The sequence below is a fragment of the Toxotes jaculatrix genome, chromosome 1 (assembly GCF_017976425.1).
Source record: "Toxotes jaculatrix isolate fToxJac2 chromosome 1, fToxJac2.pri, whole genome shotgun sequence".
In the NCBI taxonomy this organism is placed as follows: Eukaryota; Metazoa; Chordata; class Actinopteri; family Toxotidae; genus Toxotes; species Toxotes jaculatrix.
Window position 1 is genome coordinate 21820591 of NC_054394.1, and position 19697 is coordinate 21840287.

The 19697-nt window shown below is 38.4% G+C and overlaps 2 protein-coding genes across 5 annotated transcripts in view; both read left to right on the top strand.

The window, feature by feature from the left end:
• Positions 1–12823, top strand: part of epha6 (eph receptor A6) — a 48561-nt gene extending 35738 nt beyond the window's left edge. The window contains exons 9-20 of one of the 2 annotated variants that reach the window (XM_041057109.1): positions 2363–2487; positions 3301–3463; positions 4312–4417; positions 5920–5990; positions 9323–9448; positions 10237–10422; positions 10561–10622; positions 10718–10927; positions 11026–11175; positions 11341–11534; positions 12025–12174; positions 12709–12823. In XM_041057109.1, coding sequence (XP_040913043.1) covers positions 2363–2487; positions 3301–3463; positions 4312–4417; positions 5920–5990; positions 9323–9448; positions 10237–10422; positions 10561–10622; positions 10718–10927; positions 11026–11175; positions 11341–11534; positions 12025–12174; positions 12709–12823 — 1658 coding nt within the window. Of the gene's footprint in view, positions 1–2356; positions 2488–3300; positions 3464–4311; positions 4418–5919; positions 5994–9322; positions 9449–10236; positions 10423–10560; positions 10623–10717; positions 10928–11025; positions 11176–11340; positions 11535–12024; positions 12175–12708 lie in introns of both variants that reach the window. The other variant, XM_041057196.1, reaches the window with a different exon arrangement.
• Positions 12824–14342: 1519 nt separating this feature from the next.
• Positions 14343–19492, top strand: arl6 (ADP-ribosylation factor-like 6). 3 transcript variants are annotated; one of them, XR_005895394.1, is made up of 9 exons: positions 14358–14478; positions 15534–15684; positions 15957–16018; positions 16127–16195; positions 16290–16384; positions 16682–16811; positions 16957–17012; positions 18593–18794; positions 18841–19492. XR_005895394.1 is itself a non-coding variant. In XM_041057399.1 (8 exons), exons 2-8 carry the CDS (start codon positions 15565–15567, stop codon positions 18616–18618), a joined length of 558 nt encoding a protein of 185 aa, XP_040913333.1. In that variant the 5' UTR covers positions 14343–14478; positions 15540–15564; the 3' UTR covers positions 18619–19492. The 3 variants fall into 3 exon arrangements, 2 of the variants coding, with proteins under 2 accessions (XP_040913333.1, XP_040913255.1); XM_041057399.1 differs by having other exon boundaries at positions 14343–14478; positions 15540–15684; positions 18593–19492; XM_041057321.1 differs by having other exon boundaries at positions 18593–19492.
• Positions 19493–19697: the final 205 nt, after the last annotated feature.

Consider the following 19697-nt stretch of genomic DNA (forward strand, 5'->3'; position numbering starts at 1 on the left):
TGCATATTTATCTGCCTGGCTGCACTCATGCCGACTGAAAAATATCATAATAGCTTATTTGAACATGACATTTAGGGGTGCTATTGTTGTTTGGATATGTTTCAGCAGATTCAGTCAAATTACAAGCACACAAATTCTCTTATTCATTTACATTTTGGAGGGTATTCATGCATGATTTTAAGGATTTCATACAGCTGGACCTGATTTAGACTGCTGACTGTGTCTCTGCTGGTCTTACACATGATACGTTTGCTCCTTCAGATTTTGTTGATGTTTGCCTGTAATTGTGTGTGTGTGTTTTTGCTTGGATATACTGTTTGTACAGTGGATACCTGATGTTTTGCTACCTGTTAGTACTGTGCACTACAGCTGACATGTATTTTAATTGATTAGTCAACAGCAAATTAATCAGGAATTATTCTGAGAATATAATAATTGTTTAAGTCACTTGTACATTCAAAAAGCCAAATGTCATGGAGTTCTAGCTTCTTTGTTTTATAGAGAAAAAGTAAGTTGAATATCTTTGGACTGTTGCTTATAAGATTAGTAATTTGAAGAAGTCAACTTGAGCCTTGGGAAACTGTGATTGGTAATTTTCTAGACCAAAAACAAATTGATTTTTGAGGAAAATAATCACCAGATTTATTGATAGTGACAGTAATTGTTGGCTGCAGCCCTACTGCGTACCTCTAATTTACTTTTGTTTAGAGTTACAGTGTAATTCTTGCATTGGCAGAAAGGCTACACATTAATCAGATTGAGACCATAACATATCCACAGCAAAATCTGAAATTCTTTCAGCTACCTGTCATATTTTTCACCTGTAAGAACTTGCTGAAAGATTTGTTTAAAGAAACTGGTCTTTAACATTGAGCGCTTTGTATTGATGAGTGCAGCCAACACTGCAGTACTCATTATTACACTAAAACTTACAGTAATTCAGGTATGGCTCAGATGACATTTGCAAAGAAACTCAATGGAGTTTGTCCTTGTCTTACCCTTGCACTTTTGCACTGTTGTGTTCTGTCAATACATGCTGTATTTTTTTTTTCTGTTTTTGTTGGTGCTGTTTGTGTGCTGTTTGCCATTAATAACTGCAGCAGGCAGCCAGACCGAGAGGTCTGAGATTCCCACAGCATCTCTAGGCACTCTGTGAATCTCAGGCACCACCTGCTACCAGGATAGAAAGGGCACATGTTAACTGGAATAACGTGACAGCAGATGCGTGATCTGGATCTGTAAGTTGTGTAATAGACTGCAGTCCAATGACTTAGATCCTGTCCATGTGTGATGTCGTATGTTTAAGGATGTGTTTTGATATTTTAATGATTTTTGACACACGTCTTTTGTTTCCTTTGATAATCTTGTAAGATCCATGTGACCAGGGCCAAGGTTTTGTGTCTAAATACAACAGATAGGACATGATTTGTGATGTGATTTTTGATTTAGGACGTGAGTTTTAGGTGCTTAAAGAAATACATGTTCAAACAGACTCAAGCCAAGAGTCTGAAGTTTTGCATGGTAATGTGAAAGTTGGACATACCTTAAATTTACATAATTGTCACCTCGGGTGTGCATTTTTGCAGGAGTCAGCATCAAGCTTTTGCTTCCTGTGTGCACCATTTTTCTGTCTGCTCTTTTTTTGTTTTAATACAAGTTGAAATGGTTGAGCTGCTGTACTGTGAAGCCCCGAGTCTGGGCCGCGCTGCTGCTAGGAAATCCTGGCTTCTTGACAAGATGTGAAAGTTGCATCTGCCTAATGTGTCCGACCTAATACAGTGACACCTTTCTGAAGTGCCCCCATCCAGTCTGGGGCCTTCTGTGTGTAGTAGGTTATCTGCTAATCTGAGCACAAACACAGTTAAAGGCATCAATCTGGTCCTGAATTTGTATTCCAACAATGATTTCCCAAACAGCACACACAACAACAGAGGGACGGGATCTATTAGTTTGCCAAATCTGCTCAAGCACAGGCTTTATGAATAATTGATGGTAAATATTTGAATTTCTGCTAGGTGATTTTGTGTCTCCTCAGCAACCTTGTGTAAAATATTCCCTCGAATTCAGCAATAATGACAAACATGATGAAACAGTTGCTGTGGGTCTAGTGGTTTGGTTAACAGAAATGTTTGTCTCAGGCCACATATACTCGAGCGGGACAGTGAAATGGTTGTTTCTTGGTCCTCCTTCCCCTTTGGGTATTAGGGTTACCAGTGCATCAACTTATCTATAAATATCCGTGGTGTCAAAAGACATCAGAAATTTTGTTGTCGTTGTTGAACCTTATTCCAAACAGCCTACTCCTCACAGGTTTGTTATCCCACTTGACTCTTATCCCTGCCCTCTTTGACTGTATCTGTAGGTCCTGCTCTAGTGGGTGTAGTCAGAAAAGACTGGGCCTCTCAAAACAGCATCGCCCTCTCCTGGTCAGAAGTGGAACAGCCTCCTTCAGACATAGTGGACTATGAAGTTAAATACTATGAGAAGGTAAAGTATTTTGTTGTACTAAATGAGCTAGATTTTTTTTTTTTGAAAATGTTCTTAGACTATGTTGATACAGGAGCTCTGAGAGGTAAATGACTAAAAAAAACATTCTGGTGATCCATTTTCCAAGTCTGATCTAAAGTATTTTCTCTCCTGTGTTTATAATCAAGAAATTTTCTCTGTTGCGTCTTTTTCATCAATTTGGTATTGTAATACTCATTTCAGCCACAAGAGGCTGAAGACTAAAAGCATTCACATTTTCTTCCAGGCAATTTTTCCATGCATTGTAACACACATAATATTGTGTGTTTGTAAATTATGTAACGATACTGTCACATCTTTCTTTTGACTAGAAATTGATTTTAATTTAATTTAATGTTAATATTACAGAACTTGGTTACACACAATATATACATACCTTGTGTGTAGAAAATTGTTTTTCTCACTTGCCTCTCAGGGCTTCCATAAGTTTATATAGCATATGTGTTAACTGCTTAAGGGTAACAATGATTTGTGTCATGGTTATTTTTGCACTGAAAGGCATCACAAGTGATTGCATACACAGAGAACAATTACTGCACACAAAGCATTGTGCATTGTTAGCATACAAAAACTGAAATGTAGGTGTAGAGCTTCCAAAATGTATTACTATCTCTGCTTTGTTCACCATCTGGTCTGATAGTTAATAGGATAAAAAAATTATTTGTTTTGTTCAAACGCTGCTGTGATAATGGGTTTATGCAAAAACATGTTCGTCTGTATTGCCAAAAAGTGCTTTTGCTTATCATCTCTGGCAATCTGTTTTTGCTTATCTAGGAGCAAGAGCAGCTGAGCTACTCATCGACCCGGACCAAAACCCCCAGCGTGGTAGTAACAGGCCTCAGACCCTCAACCGTCTATGTCTTCCATGTGCGCGCTCGCACTACTGCTGGCTACACAGCTTACAGCCCCAACTTTGAGTTTGCGACTGCAGCTGAGGGTACGACTGTGGGGGACTTTGTTTGTGCTCATACTGGCTGTGTTTTAGGGAGGAATAACACTGATATTCAGTCATTCAGTCAGTTAGACTTTTATTTAAAGCCCAGTGGATATGGAGTTTAGTTTCAGAACAATGCGCAGGAGACGAAGAGAGTTTTAAAGACGTGGTTGATCAACAACCCTGTAAAATCCTTGGAGGCATTTTATGGTTATGCTTTGCTATGGATCAGTGAAAATCATCAGTGCTTCTTCAGGCATGAGCCATTTGTTTAAATGTTTATAAGCTCTGTAATTTCCTGATTCCGCCTGTGCAATTTTGTTTATTACAGTTTTCTTGCACAAATCACATTCTGCTGATTGTTATTCTGAAATGTGCAGGAATGTACAGCCTCCTACAAAACACACACTTTTCTTGATGAGTATGTAGATGTCCACCTTCACATTCTTATACACACCAATACCTAAGTATAGGTCTATTCATATACTTGGATTGCACTTCTACATACTGTATGCACCATCTCCTCTCTCATTCAACCCATGCAATGCACAGTCTCGCATAGCTTTACATACAATCTGTTATAAATATATACAATCTGAATTAGGCCCTGAATATACATCAGAAGCAGAGCAATATAAAATTTACTTGCCTGATTAGAATGTGTGTGTAATTTAGCAACGCAGAAACTGAATACCATTTTTAATCCATTCATTGAGCTCAGTAAAATAGTGACAGCTGTGTATCACCAAGGTGTGTGTCAGTTCTTTGGTTTGGGTTCTGTGAGAGAGCAGGTACAGGTACTGATTCTTCTTTCTTTCTTTTCTCCTTCACCTTGTTCTTACTTTCCTCAGATCCTGATATCGCTGATCAGGGTCAGGTTCTCGTGGTCGTCACAGCGTCTGTAGGAGGTTTCTCCCTGTTGGTCATCCTTACTCTCTTCCTCCTCATCACTGGACGGTAAGACACCCCCTGCGTCTCTTTGGTGCCAACTTATCATTAACACCACACCACACCACACACACACACACACACACACACAATCTCTCTGTCTCACACAGACACACACACACACCAACCTCTGTGCTTCTCTTCTAATAATCTCCAGAGTGACGCTACAACCAGAAGTCTGTTAATGGACTTTCTTTTGCCACCAAGCAGACACTCTTATTTTCCAAATGGCTGAACCAATTTTCTGCCTAATTACTCAGCATGTAATGCATGTACCAGCAGTTTGCTCCATTCCATTAACTTCCACAGGTTAGCTCAGACTGTTGTCTTCAGTTCGCCTCTGGTTCACAGGATTTTACCATTAGTGGCGCTTATTAATAAACAATGAAAAATGGCCCAGAATCAGTACATACTCTGTCTGGATTTTTACTTGTCTGGGTTTTTAATTGTGATACAAACTGAAGTGATAATCTTTGATCACAGAGTTTGCAAACGTCATATTCTCAAATTATCTGAGCTCAGAAATGAAAGCAGTGTATCTTCACGAGAAAAAAAATATACTTGTACACCATTAGAGGCAATATTACTGTGTAAGTGAGTCTACATCACAGCTGTCCAGAAAAAAACTAACTTACAAAACTAAGTGTACTACAGAGATGCTGATGACTTTCAAATATTGCTCTGCCTTCCCATGTGCTCAAAATGGGCATATAGGATAATACCACACCAGAAGGATTAAAGTATGTGAAACTTTACAAATGCCTGCTTTAATTTGTCTTCGACCCAGGTTTTGACATAACTGGCTCATAAACTATTTTTATGCAAATAAACACTCCTAAAATGAAAAGCTGCAAAGTATTTGCACATTTTTATCCTATAATGGCATTTTCAAAGGGCAACTGCCTTGTGTACATGGAGGATGCAAATTGTTCTTTTTGTTGAATGCTAGTGTTTGATTGCTACTTTTGTCCCGACTCTCCTTCTAGATGGAGACTGAGCCTTGAAAGCCTTGAATTTGTGGGGCTGTGAATAGGCTAAAAGTGAGAAAATGGGAGAAAATAAAAAGAACTACATAAAGGCAAGAACAAAAAAATTGCTGTAAAAGAATGGGTTGTAGAAAAGAGGAAAATGGCTATTTGGTTTTGGGTTTTTTTGTTTATTTTTTCAGCAGAGACATCTTTGCAAACCAAAAGGTTGATGATGTGGTATTACACGAAGAAGCCTAATGGTACTGTGTGGCAAAAGCCTTTTTAAAGCAGTTTTTAGTCTGATTCTGCTGTCAGAATAAATGCTCACTTTTCCGCCTTTTGTCCTGAGGGCAATAAATTTGTTACATGGCATACTTGTTTTCTGCTGACAGTGTCAACGAATTCACTTGCTGGGCACAAAACACTTAGAGGGTTATTAGCAGAAAGAGAGAAGACAGTGAGGAGAAAGACAGATGTACAGGGAGGTTTTATGTGGTGATGAAGGCGATTCTTACTCTTTGGTAATCTGGTTAACCTGTACAGGTGTCAAGGGTACATTAAAGCCAGGATGAAGTCAGAGGAGAAGAGGAGGACTCGCTTCCACAGTGGACATGGTAGTGTATATAATTTTAATTGTGTGTAGTAGTGTATATCATTTTAATTGTGTGTGTGTGTGTGTTTGTTTTTAATTAGTGGTGCAGTGCTACGCACAGCACACTATTGCTATTGTCAGTTTTTTTTCTACGTAAGTCGTGAAAAATTGATATTCCCATAGAGAATGAATGGGACGAGGTCGCAAATTTTCAAATTATTTTCCACGTTTCTCAAACATCCACTGCTCTGACAAACTTTCACCTAGAAACACCATTCAAACTTTAAAAATCGGACTCGGTGTGCTGGTATTTTATTCTCCAGAATATTAGTTTTTCGTCACGGGGCACAACACACTGCACCACTCTCGCGATTTCCTGCAGGGGAATTGTCTAGTTTTTAAATTTTTACTTCTGATTTTAACATGGATAAAATTTTAGGATGCAGGCTGCAACAGATTTTATACTGCAACTTCCAGAGTGTTAGTTTTGACACAGTTCTTACAAAGAGTGGTTTCAGGATAACTCAGAGTTGCAATTTTTATGAAGCTTTTATAATGAGTAGAATTAATGTTTCCCACTTCATGAAATTTTCATTTATTTATTTTGGTTTCTGTCTGTTCAATTATTAGTCCAGTTATGGCTCAAATTTAAGCCCAAAGGACACACTGGAACAGACTTGCCAGCTCTCTGTCCTGTTTGTTACATCCTTTTACTTGGCTGATGGAATTATTTCAGTGTTTGTAACTTGTTAAGTTTGACTAGGTGAGAACACTAGGCTAGTGCCAACTTGTGGAAAAAAATGTTCTAAACTTGCATAAACTAGATTTGAGGTAATTTAGAAACAGTGTCTCCATTGCATAGTTTGTCCACAGGAGAGCACTGACAGGTTGATTTTTCTGCATCTTAGCAGTATCTTTGTCACAGTAAAAGTTATGTGTTTATGTATAAAACCCTAACCCCTAACCCTAACCCTAACCCTAAAATATTATTACAGCTCTTATCTAATTTTTAAAATTCCCAATTATCAAAAAACTGAGTACATGTTGGGCTATAGTCCAAAATAGAGATTAAACTGCAATCAGCTGTTGAAAAATTCTTTGTCTCCATGTACTGTCAGTGTTTTTGGAACACACATGCAAACTGTGTTGATTGTACTAAGCTCTTGGCGCAGCCTAATTACATAATTTGACAGACATTCAACAAGAAAAGGCTTCTTACAAATCCTCCTGTCTTTCACACCATCATACAAATTAATGGACAGACTTAAATGAAAATTCAGATTTGAGGCATTCTCTTACTTCTGGCATTTTCAAAATTGCACCAATTTGCCCTTTTCCAGTGCTAAAATGTTTTCACTTGTCCACCACAGTATCTCATACCCCTGTTATTGGATTTTGGTAACTGCTGTTCCGTTGTCAGAATTATAGGGTTGGCCTAAGTGTGGTGCTACAATTTCAGATAAAAACAGTGTTATTGATTGCCCCATAGGAGAAGCATATCATTCTTGAGGAACAAAATGGTATACTGTAATTTACTAAGACAGTTCAGTGAGAACTCCTGAAGGATTCGATCCAAGGCCTGCAGGAGCACCAGTGTGGCTTCCATTCTACCATCTCTGGGCTTGATTTGTCTGAATAAAAATATTGTAACCTGCTGACATACCAGTACGCCCACCTACACACACGCACACACTCTTACTGTGCATTAGACCGTTATTACTCTTTGTGTGCAGGTGTTTGTGTTTGTCTTCATACTGTCTGCTGCATCTTTTCCTCCACTGTACAGAAATTTGAATAGAGTTTTGTTTTTGGTGCAGTTATCTGGTCATAATTTTAATTTCGCTTATTGTCAGAGTCATGTAATACAAATGCAGTTATTAGTCTTTTCATCAAATATTATGAAAATTATTTGAATAGTCATAGTCCTTGCCTTGTGTTTTCTTTTTTTGTTGTTTGTTCTGTGTTGTGTGCTTGGGAGGCATCACCCAGGCGGGGGGATGCCAACAGGCTAAACAAGCTGGTAGAAAAGTCTTATTCTGTTATAAAGCTGAGCTTAGACACCCCGGAGACAGAGGTAGAGTGTAGACTTCGAAATGGAATATATCCCAGACAAAGCCTTCAACCCTGTACGATATGAGCTGACACAGCTATAAAGTACATTTAGTCCCCAGCTCATCTGCTCAAGGTGTACCAGGGGCTGCTTCAAGTTATCATTTGTGCCAGTCATAATGCACACTTCTCACTGCAGCAATGTCCCCAGCCTCAGCCAGAGAGGAGGATGCTGAAGTCTGGCTGCCTGCAGTGTCTTTATACACAGTGCTCTGGGGCATTCTCTTAGCTCATTCTTTCTATTTTCTAGTCTTTTTCTCCATCCTTAAACAAAATAACATAGAAACCTTACTGTATAACAAGAACAAATACACCGTCAATTATTGACTCACATACTGTGGTTGAATCAAGAATAAACTTCTCTGGCACAGTCTCAACAAAATTGGAAAGTTACATGCTTCAGTATAACAGAATTTACAGCAGGGATGCGGAGTAGTTGGATTACTTCTTTTTGCAGGCATATGTTTGGTTTTGATTAAATTAAAATAAACTGTGGTTGACAAAACACAGAAGAAACTCAGGTGAGATGTAAAAGTATTTAACATGTTATGAAACAAAGGCCTTATTCTCTACAGAATTTAAAGGTCAACCGTAGGAAAAGCATTTTTTAAATCTGGTAACCTACAGCTGAGCAATGCCAGCTCAGTTTGATGCTGAGTCACAGAACTTTAATACTTTGATGTAACTGATCACATTGTTCTGTACTGTACTGTACTGTACAGATGATTATGTTATCACAGTATCCCTAGCTTGTATATATAATGTACCAAGCACGTCAATTTTTTCCCGGGGCAGAATCTGATCTGTATGTGATCTGTACATATTTTGAAATACTTCTAACACATCAGTGCCGATAAGTCTGTCTATAAATTATAAATCTGATTTTGTGCTTCTGTGAATGGCTAACAGTGCATCTGTACCCTGTTTCAATGTGTCTGTAAGTCTAATAATACTGTATAAGGAGTCAACAGTGCCCTCCTTGCATGCTTGTTGCCCATGTGTAGGTCTTATTAAGGAAAGCATCTGTAAATTTACCGATAACATATATAAAGTTCTTCTTTTTATTGTGTGTTTGAGTTGTGGAATATGCTGTCTTTCATATACCCCAATGTTTGGATTTCATGCTATGATTAAATCTTGTGAATTTGCTGCAGTGCATCTGTGCAGAGATTGTCAAAGTTTTATGTTCTACTCCAAAATAATATACAAAACATCATACTGTATGTTGTGTTTCTTGTCTTCCAGTCCCTTTTTCTGGGATAAAGACCTATGTGGATCCAGATACGTATGAAGACCCCACTCAGGCTGTGGAGGAATTTGCCAAAGAGATAGACCCCTCATACATTTGCATTGAAAGGGTGATTGGTGCAGGTAAGATCAATACTAATCAATGGGTTCTGATAAAGAGCGATTTGCAGCTAGATAGACGAGGTCATTTTGCACATGCCATTATCTTGAGCTGGGTATTATTTCCTAAACTGATATTACACAGGCATTTATAAAAATGTCCCAGTGATGACTGACTCGCACTGACAGAGAAATGATCACATTTTATATTGAGTAACAATTTTACCTTTTCAGAAATGTTAAACCCCATAAAGTTATACTTGTAAGTTATTACCTTTTAACAAGCTGATTGTAAAGTAGTTTATTATATTGTACCTTAGAGGAGCAGAGCCACTGCTGCTGACTATGGATAACAATGTTTTATGGTTCATTAATTGAACGGGTTGTGTCTGCCATTAAGCCCATGAGTAATGATGAAAGTGCCTCTCACTTGTCTGGTTTTTGTAACATGAGCTCCATCTGGTGGAGGCAGTGTGCAACAACCTTTTTTTCAAAACCACAGGGCGAGTACAGGACACTGCAATGTCATCCAGATCCAGTTTTGTTTGAAAGTTACGTTTTGAGAATTGTCTAACTTACAATGTCTATTTCACCTGATGTTTTTCTTGAAAGCACTTCCTGTTTTAAAAATTTTAAATAAGCAATGAGTGCTGAGTAATAAAATACAGAACTGAATCTTTCTGTGAGACTCAAATCGTGCAAAGTTTTATCATCTATATTTTCCTGTTGTTATAGAATGTCTAACACCTCTTTAAAGAAGTTTTATGATATGCAAGAATTCATGCAAGTGTGTGTGCACTGTGTTTTCGCAGGTGAATTTGGAGAAGTCTGCAGTGGTCGTCTGCGTATACCTGGAAGGATGAGCATTGCTGTGGCAATAAAGACACTCAAAGGTGGCTATATGGAACAGCAGAGGCGAGATTTTTTACGTGAGGCTTCAATCATGGGACAATTCAACAACCCCAACATCATCAGGCTGGAGGGAGTAGTCACTAACAGTAAGCTCTTTGTATGTCTGTAAATGTATGTGTGCGTTTGCATGTTTTCATTAGCATCCATCTTATTTCATGAATTTCTTTACTTCTGTCTCTTTTCTCGGTTCATAACTCACATCATGTCTTTTACCTTTTCCTCAGGCAGACCAGTCATGATAGTGGTGGAGTACATGGAAAATGGAGCTCTTGACACTTTTCTCCGGGTAATAAGACTACATGCTCACACTGTTTTTTCCCTAAGGGGATATTGTCTTCTTTACACCATATATGTCCTCTCTCTTTTTCACAACCACTCCAGACGCGTGATGGTCAGTTCACAGTTCTCCAGCTGGTTGGCATGCTGCATGGCATTGCAGTAGGCATGACCTACCTTTCCGACATGGGTTACGTTCACAGAGACCTGGCGGCTCGCAACATCTTGGTAGATGAAAACTTGGTGTGTAAGGTGTCTGATTTTGGCATGTCCAGGGTCCTTGAGGATGACACTGAAGCAGCCTACACTGCTACAGTGAGTGTGGATCTAATGGTAACAGTAACAAACTTAAAGTGATGTTGGTAAATTCTGAATATCTCCTTAACAATCTTTCAATCCTGACTCTTTGTCAGGGAGGAAAGATTCCAATACGCTGGACAGCACCAGAGGCTATTGCTTATGGAAAGTTTTCATCGGCTAGTGATGTATGGAGCTACGGCATTGTCATGTGGGAAGTGATGTCTTATGGCGAGAGGCCCTACTGGGAGATGTCCAATCAAGATGTAAGCTGCTGATCACATTAAAACTCCATAACCACTAAAGCTTGGTGAACACAATGTGACATTTGTATTTTATTCTATCTTTTATGAAGAGAATAACTATTAAAAACTAGAGCAGGAACTGTTCTGTTTTAGATTCAACATTATGTTTACTGATGTTCATCTCAGGTCATTTTATCAATTGAAGAGGGCTACCGTCTACCAGCACCAATGGGCTGCCCTGTGACACTACACCAGCTGATGCTGCACTGCTGGCAGAAGGAGTCTAGCCAGCGCCCACGCTTCAACGATGTGCTCTCTTTCCTTGATAAACTCATTATCAATCCCAGTAGTCTTCTGACTTTGGTGAATGATGTTCAGAGGTAAGTATCTATTGAAAATTTACTGTTTTCCAAGGTATGCTATACAAAGTTTTCTACCTCCTAGCTTACCATCGCTTTCAGTTTCGGGATGAAATTTTTTCATCAGTCATCAATATCAAACCCAGAGAACAACTATGGAAATCTTGAAAAAGATGAGATGATGTTGGGACTCAAGTGTTTTAAGTGACCTTAAGTCTAGAGTAGATTTTTAATTTAGTTTTGTCAACAGAACAGCAAAATATGCTTTGATTCTCTACTCATCTTAAGCCTACTTCTGCAAGTGTCTGTGAGTGGATTTTCTTATCATATTGCATAAACCAAAAGCAGTGGCCTTTTTGAAGGTTGAAGATTATGGTATGTTGGAAAATGGTTAGTAATGTATACAAAGTTTGCAGCTCATGGGTGTAAATACTTGGGAAAATGCTGTTAAAATATCATACATTCTTTAGAGGATGTATCATTATGCTTAACTTTCTGCTTGCCATCCTAGTTTCCCTGACTCCCCCGAGGACATGCCAGACTACCCTCTTTTCATCTCTATCGGCGACTGGCTTGACTCCATCAAAATGAGCCAGTATAAGAACAACTTCCTTGCAGCAGGATACACAACACTGGATTCCATTTCAACCATGAGTATAGAGTGAGTGAAGCGACGTTATACAGAGCGCAGCCACAGTATCAAAAAGCATACTAAAAGGACGTAGAGTAGCATCAGAGGAACAGAAGAATGGTGATATTGTGATAAAAACTGATTCCATTATTAAGCTTTGTGAAGAATGTATCTGTACAGTTTGTGTGTATCATGTAGCCTTCCATTAAATGCTTGGGGTTTTTTTGTTGTTGATGATGATGTTGATCATGATGCTATAATATCATATATGTGTCCTGGCTTAAAAACTGTATCACCATGAAGCTGCAGATATGTTGTTCCAATTTACAGAAGTTTCTGCACATGCTCTGATATTAACTGTATTACTACTACTACTATTATTACAGTATTTCTTCCTTCTATGCTAAATATGGTTATTTGTATTGTCAACTTTCTGAATGTACTTGTTACAGCTCAAAGTGATGTCGACAACTTAATTGCATGTTTGTCATGATGCACCAGTAGGTCTGCTGCTCTTATCAGACTATTAATTTCAAATTGTATAAATCTTCTTCTCCCCTTCAGCGACATCAGGCGTATCGGGGTCTGTTTGATCGGTCACCAGAGGAGAATCATAAGCAGCATACAGTCTCTGCGCCTGCAGCTTCACCACATCCAACAGAGTGGCTTTCAAGTGTGAGACCATTGCACAAAGACAGACTGTGTTCACACACTGAGCTGGAAACAAACCACAGTTCTTTTGCATCGTCATTCAATTAATTGCACAAACACCAGACTGTTAGGTGTAACAGGTACCACATGCTGCTCATGTGAGAGCGATCCGCCACTAGACCACATGTGGTCTAGTTAATACACACTCATCATCTTATGGATCATCATCAATACAGCCTCCACAACAACCAACCTCTGTCAGCGTTGGCCAAATGCGGTCTCTTTATTAACTCAGAAAATACTAGCATTGACTTGAATTTAGGACTTCTTCTCTCTAGTGTCTATTCAAGTGTTCACCAATACCTCTTCTCTTTCCAAGTGACAATCCAATGGTCTTTGACTTTGAATGGTCTCAAGTCTGTTACCTCATGACCAGAGAAGACATGGATAGAACATGTGGTATGGTAACGTATGGTACAGTGTGTGATTTTAATAGCAACCTTTCCAGCTGGTTTATGAATCAATTCATGAGAAATGAAGATTGACAGAATGGTAAATACAATCATGTTTTTTGAACTGAAGACCGCTGAATGTCAAAAGATTTTATAGAAATGTATGTTTATCCTCATGATAATGCAGTATGTCTTGTACAAAAAGTCTTGTGAAAGTTGTATGTTTTATTCGGTATGTTTGTTCCTTAATAAACAACCCTATTTTAATATTTAGTTTTCTCTAAGACTTTAACCACCCCAGGCCCAAACATCTATCTGTCATGCACATTAACACAAGTAACCATGGATGCACTCTCTCTCTCTCAAACAGACACCTGCACAATAACAGTGTCCTCTTGACTGTCCTTCAAGAGACTGACAGGTTTTCTGGACATGAAGAATTGTCAGGTGAGTTTGTCAAACAGGTGCTCATGGAAGGTTATGAAAGGCACACAGGATTTCATGTGATATTCCTTTTTTATTATTATTATTATATATGCACTTACAGGGATGAAACAAGAACTGATATGTCTTTTTAAATAAAAGTGGGACAAGAGTAAAGTTGCATCATAGTACACATCAGCAATTTTTCTATTTTACTTTCAGAAGGCCATTACATTTTGGCAATAAGTTGGTTTCAATTTCATGGTAAAATTCATTCTAGCTCTTTTTTTCCCATGTCATATACTCTTTATTATGTTTGAGCATTTTTTTGTGTGTTGGTGTATTAAAATACTTTGTGGAGCTAAGTACACAGGGGCCCAACATGAGGAAGGACCACAAGAACACCTGGAATTAAAATTTTGTTTTTATCTACAGCTATTTTTAATGAATAATTTGACAAACAATTTATTGCATCCCCTTTGAAAGGTTCCCGTTAATTTCGTCTACTCCTGCATTAGGATGGACAAAGTTAGTTTTTACCGCGCTCATAGTGAGCACTTCAGGCGAAGCGGTCATGCGTTAACAGATCAGAGGCAGCCTTGTTTGGCCTGTAGGTGGCAGTCTTGAGTCAGCTCATTGGTCTCCCAGCAACACAGTGTAAATAACTGTTCTTTTCTGTAGAGCTAGAGCGCACGAGAGAGTGGAGGAGAAATGAATGAGACACAGGTTTGATCCTCGTTATTTAAGGGACTAGCTAAAGGGGGCGTTAAGTGCATCGTGGAACCAAGATCCCAAAGCTTAATTACAGGTAAAATCCAGCTTTACTAAACTGTCTGGGAAAGGATAATACACGCTAACGGTAGCAATGTCGTCACCAGCTAGCATGCTAGCGTTAACCGTAACGCTAACACTAAAGTTAGGTTTCAAATGTGTCTCCTTCATCTCATCCAGTGTTTGTGTCTGTGTTGAAAAACTGGAAATGTAAAACTGGTGCAGATGAATTGCCTAACGTTATATACTGCTTATGTAAACTCAACAAGCCGAGGTAATTAGCCGCTAAACGCTAGCTAAGGCTAACTCGCAACACTAACAAGAGATTAACTAAATAGCTGTTAGCAAATGTTAATTACGTTACAGCCCGGTAAGCATTTTAGCTGAAGCTAACAGTTATCGAATAAAAGCCGCCGAGATAATGTTATGTGCTAATAGCTGCAATGAGTCATTGCTCTGAAGCTAATAAACACACAAGTCTCTCCTTAACATTAATATAAACCTCGGTGAAATGTCTTCTTATGAGAACCTGGTGGTTAGTGCCAACTGTTACCTCTTGTAAACATTCTTGGTGGTTCCAGGGAAAAAAGACAGCTACACGCAATAAGGAGGGAAATCACAACCAAAACTAAAGTTTACCAACTGATAATTGTGTTCGACGGTTCTCTCTTTGCGACATTAAATTATCGCGGGAGGAGTTCACTTAATGTTGTACCCCTACATTAACAGCTAGTTAGATGTGAGACATGAACAGCATCAAGTTTGCCTTGGTGCGATGCTGAGAGCTACTTCATTACATTTCTACAGTGATTGTGAATTCAAGTGCAAATGTTGAAACAAACATTAAATGTGTGTTATAAGTAATTTTGTATACATACAGTAAGTGCATGTATCCAGCTCAATGTACAGTCTATATAGCCTGCTTGTAGTTAATCATTTTTGATCAGCCCAGACATCTTTTACTTTTAGAATAAATTCCAAAAGAGTTGTTAATGTTGTGAACTTTCCCAGACACCTGAAGTGCCCTATTTAATCTAGAAGACGTGGCATTGCATTTGAAATGTTACAGTTTTTATGGTATTTTTTCTTGAGGATTAGACAGCTGATGGTTGCTGGCTAGCCAATGGGGCTGTTTGACAAGTTGGCAGGATGGTTGGGTTTGAAGAAGGAGGTGAATGTGCTGTGTCTCGGTCTGGACAACAGTGGAAAAACCACAATCATCAACCAGCTCAAGCCTTCCAATGTAAGTCTGCCTGTTTCTGACATAACTAATGTGAGATATGATATTCAGTCACACAGCTGCATATGTGACATTCAATTATCTTCCAAATTAATTTGTGATTACATCATTTCAAAGTTGTGCACATTTCTACTCCACGTCACCACCCTTGCTTTCATGTAAATAAGCTGTGTACTTTTTTTTTTTTTTACACCATGCTTTACCAGAAAATAATCTATATGTTGCTAACATATGCTCCCATTTACTGTTAAGAATACACTGCATTTGTCTTTCAGGCCCAGGCACAAGACATTGTCCCAACCATTGGTTTCAGCATAGAGAAGTTCAAGACATCCAGGTAGCTTTTCATCAAAGGACAACAACCTGTTGAACATAAAGTAAAATTCAGAGTTCAATTAATGTTATGTCACCTTTTCCACTTTTCCTGTCTTTTCTCTTCTCTTAGTCTTTCCTTTACAGTGTTTGACATGTCGGGTCAAGGCAGATACAGAAACCTTTGGGAGCATTACTACAAGTGAGTTTCTTGATGGTACAGAAACAGTAATTTTCTTTGCCATTTATGTTGTTGATAGACATATTCATATCTCTTATCTTTCTGTTCTCCCCAGGGAAGGCCAGGCTATCATATTTGTTATTGATAGTGCAGATAAACTGAGGATGGTTGTGGCTAAAGAAGAACTGGACACATTACTAAATCATCCTGGTAATTTCACATTACATTTAAAACAATTCTTGCTCCTGTGTTTACATGGGTTTAAATCCCTGCTCTGCTACCTGGTTTATCTTTTTCTTGCACTATTTTAAGTCAGGATGGCACAGTGCATAACGATTGCTTTACTCTGTTATGATTTTTGTCCAGTTTGTTTTGTTGAGTAAAACTAATTTTATAAGATTTTTCTTCCTAGCTTGTTTTAGTTTCAAAACATTGTTTGTTTGTTTTTTTTAATTAATGACATCACTAATTTCTGACATTCAATCTTTGCTCTTTGTCTCACTGCAGATATTAAACACAGGAGGATCCCCATCCTGTTCTTTGCTAATAAGATGGATGTCAGGGATGCTCTGTCTTCAGTCAAGGTCTCACAGCTGCTCTGTTTGGAGAACATCAAAGATAAACCCTGGCACATCTGGTATGAACGTACATACTTACTTACATACTTACTTACTTAATATGTCTGCCTTCCAGTGCCATTGAGAGAATGTGTGTAACTGTTTTAACAGTAAATATATTAGGATGTGACAAAGATCTTAATGTATACTGTTGATATGTTGCAGTGCCACAGATGCTCTGAAAGGAGAAGGTTTACAGGAGGGAGTCGACTGGTTACAAGGTACAATTAGAGTTCACATGAACGAGAGTGAGAGTGTAAGGCTGTATTCACAGTCATTTGCCCGCAAACACAATGGGTGGCATTGGTGGGGGCATGTTGTTTCATAGATAGATAGATATACTTTATTCATCCCTATCTATCTATGAAACAACATGCCCCCACCAATGCCACCCGCCGTCATGCACCTGTGAAATACGATCCTAGAAGTCCAATTGGAAGAATGGATTTATGTGTTTAAAAGATTATTGGACGCCAAAACATCACTATGGTTTCTAATACTCACAGCTAGGATTTTACAACTCTGAGAAGTTATTGTTTCAGCAAATGTTTATCTTTCATTGTGATAATCTTGAGGTAAACAGCAGAAATACAGCCTTCATCTTACAAAGTAATTCCACCAGCAATGAGTGCATGCATGTATGTGATTGGTCAGTGCAGCACCTTGCTGGATGACGTTACATTGCAATGTCGTAAAAGTTGAACTAGATTCAACTATTTTTTTGCTTCACAAAGTTGTGTCGTTTTGGACGACCACCTCTCAAGGACAGCATTTTCTCAGGAGTGAAAGTTTGTCTGAACACGGCCTAATGGTGGGCTGACCTCGCCGTGCAGTTTAGTATTCAGTATAGTACATATAAAATCTTTTACTTGCAATTCAGAATATATACCTAATATTCACATTGAAACTCAGGAAACAAACACCCACCACATTTGTGTTCTATTAAAATAACCTTTGCCTGTGAACATAATGATGCATTCAACATTTGGCCAATTTGAATTATGTTTTTTTTTTCAGTGAGGGTGTTTGTAAATGTTAAACTGTATGGTGTTTTGAGCAATGACGAATCTATATAGTAGGTGATAAAAATGCCTTACATGTGTCACCATTTCAAGAAAGAAAGTGGCAGATATACTGTACATAACTTTGTATTAACCTTTGAAATGTAGGCTGTTCCACTACATCATTTTTTTTTTATTGTGTTGAACGCTCTCATTCAAATCCTTCCATAGATCAAATTATGCAGTGAGTACTGGGTGTTTTCTAAGTGTTGTGTTATTTATTGTGTTGCTGTGTAGCTGTAAAAGATGGTATAAACTCCCTTAGCTTTAGCTTACTATATTTACTATGTTGTTGTGACATACGGTAAGTCTTACATTAACTGAGTCAGCTGTTGGGTTATTCTGAACCTAAAGTCTGTGTAAAGCCCCCGGAACCTTCCCATATCCAAAATTTAGATTCTACAGCTTCAACACCTGCAGTGTTTTGACCTGCCAGTGCATCTAGGGAATCAAGTGTGGCCCAGTAATGCTGGTGCTGAGGTCTGTTATCAAAGTCCAACCTGAAGTCTACCCTCTCACTATCAAAACTTCAAGTTTCAAGGCTTAAAAGGCTAAAAAGGACAGTAGTAGTTGTGAGTTTGGTTTACAGTGTTGGTCAATGTTCATTTACAATGTTGAACCTTATACTCAGCCTGTTGATAGACTAGTACATAAATGATGCTGATGTGTATGGTATTTATTTTTTTAGATAGCTGGCTCTATATATGGCTGGTTAACTGTATTCTTCACATTTTTTCCAGATCAAATCAAAACAATGAGAACATGAGGGCCTGAGGAGGGGCATGCCGGGAGTAAAAGCATCCTCAAAAGAGTTTTAAGAAAGATATGTTGACTGTGTATTCAGAGGTACAATGGGATAGCAATGTTTTAATAGGCTATTTAGATGGTTCTTGGATGTGTGTGGTTCAGTGGGAAAATGAGTACATAAATTCTCTGGTACCAGTAAAAACAGTAAAAATGCATCTACTGAGAGTGTTGAGTCAATGAGAAACATACAGTTTGTTGGCAACTTTCACACACTTATTTGGGCAAATTCTTATTTTCCATACGGTCTTTATAAGTTTGAACTGATAGATGCAGGTGTCTAAAGGAACAATAACATTTTAAAAAGTCACTGGGGAAAACACAATATCTGTGTGTACCAGGGATCATGATGAACTATAGCTGCTCTTAAACACGCCACTGTGTTTGGTGTTGTCTTTCTTTTAAGAAGGATAAATACCTGGGATGTCTTGTAGAAAAGACATATTGTTGGTTGCTGCTTTATGTTGCATGTTTTGGCCCTTACATTATCCCCTTATGTCCAACGTATGTGCCAGCTTCTTTGAAGAGACAACACGTGTGACAGCTGGTTGATTCAGACTGACACTAGATCATACCAATAATATAAACTGAATGTCTTATCCTGTTTTTACACGGGCTCATAATTACCCATATTAGCTTTGGCGTAGCCTTGTGTGTTATGACCATGTTCATTCCTAGTCTTTGCTTCTCAAACCTCCATGCATAAGACATCACTCTACAAAACTTTTGGCAGTAATGGAAAGTACATGCGACCTGTATGTAATAGGCTTAAACATTCAAAATGACCTGTAAGGACTTTACACAGTTTCCACCTATAAAATATGCCAAGTGCTCTATTTTTTCCCCTTGTCTCTCAGGACCTCTGTAGTTACATTACACAGTTAAGTCAAGTATCATTTACTTCTTCAGCAGAGGCAAATGTTCTCATATTTACTTGACTACTATCAAAATTTTTCAGACATTCCAGTTCACATCGCCTTTCTCAAACTTGCATAAAGGGCCATTTTGCTGTCACATTAAAAACAACGGTTACTGTATCTT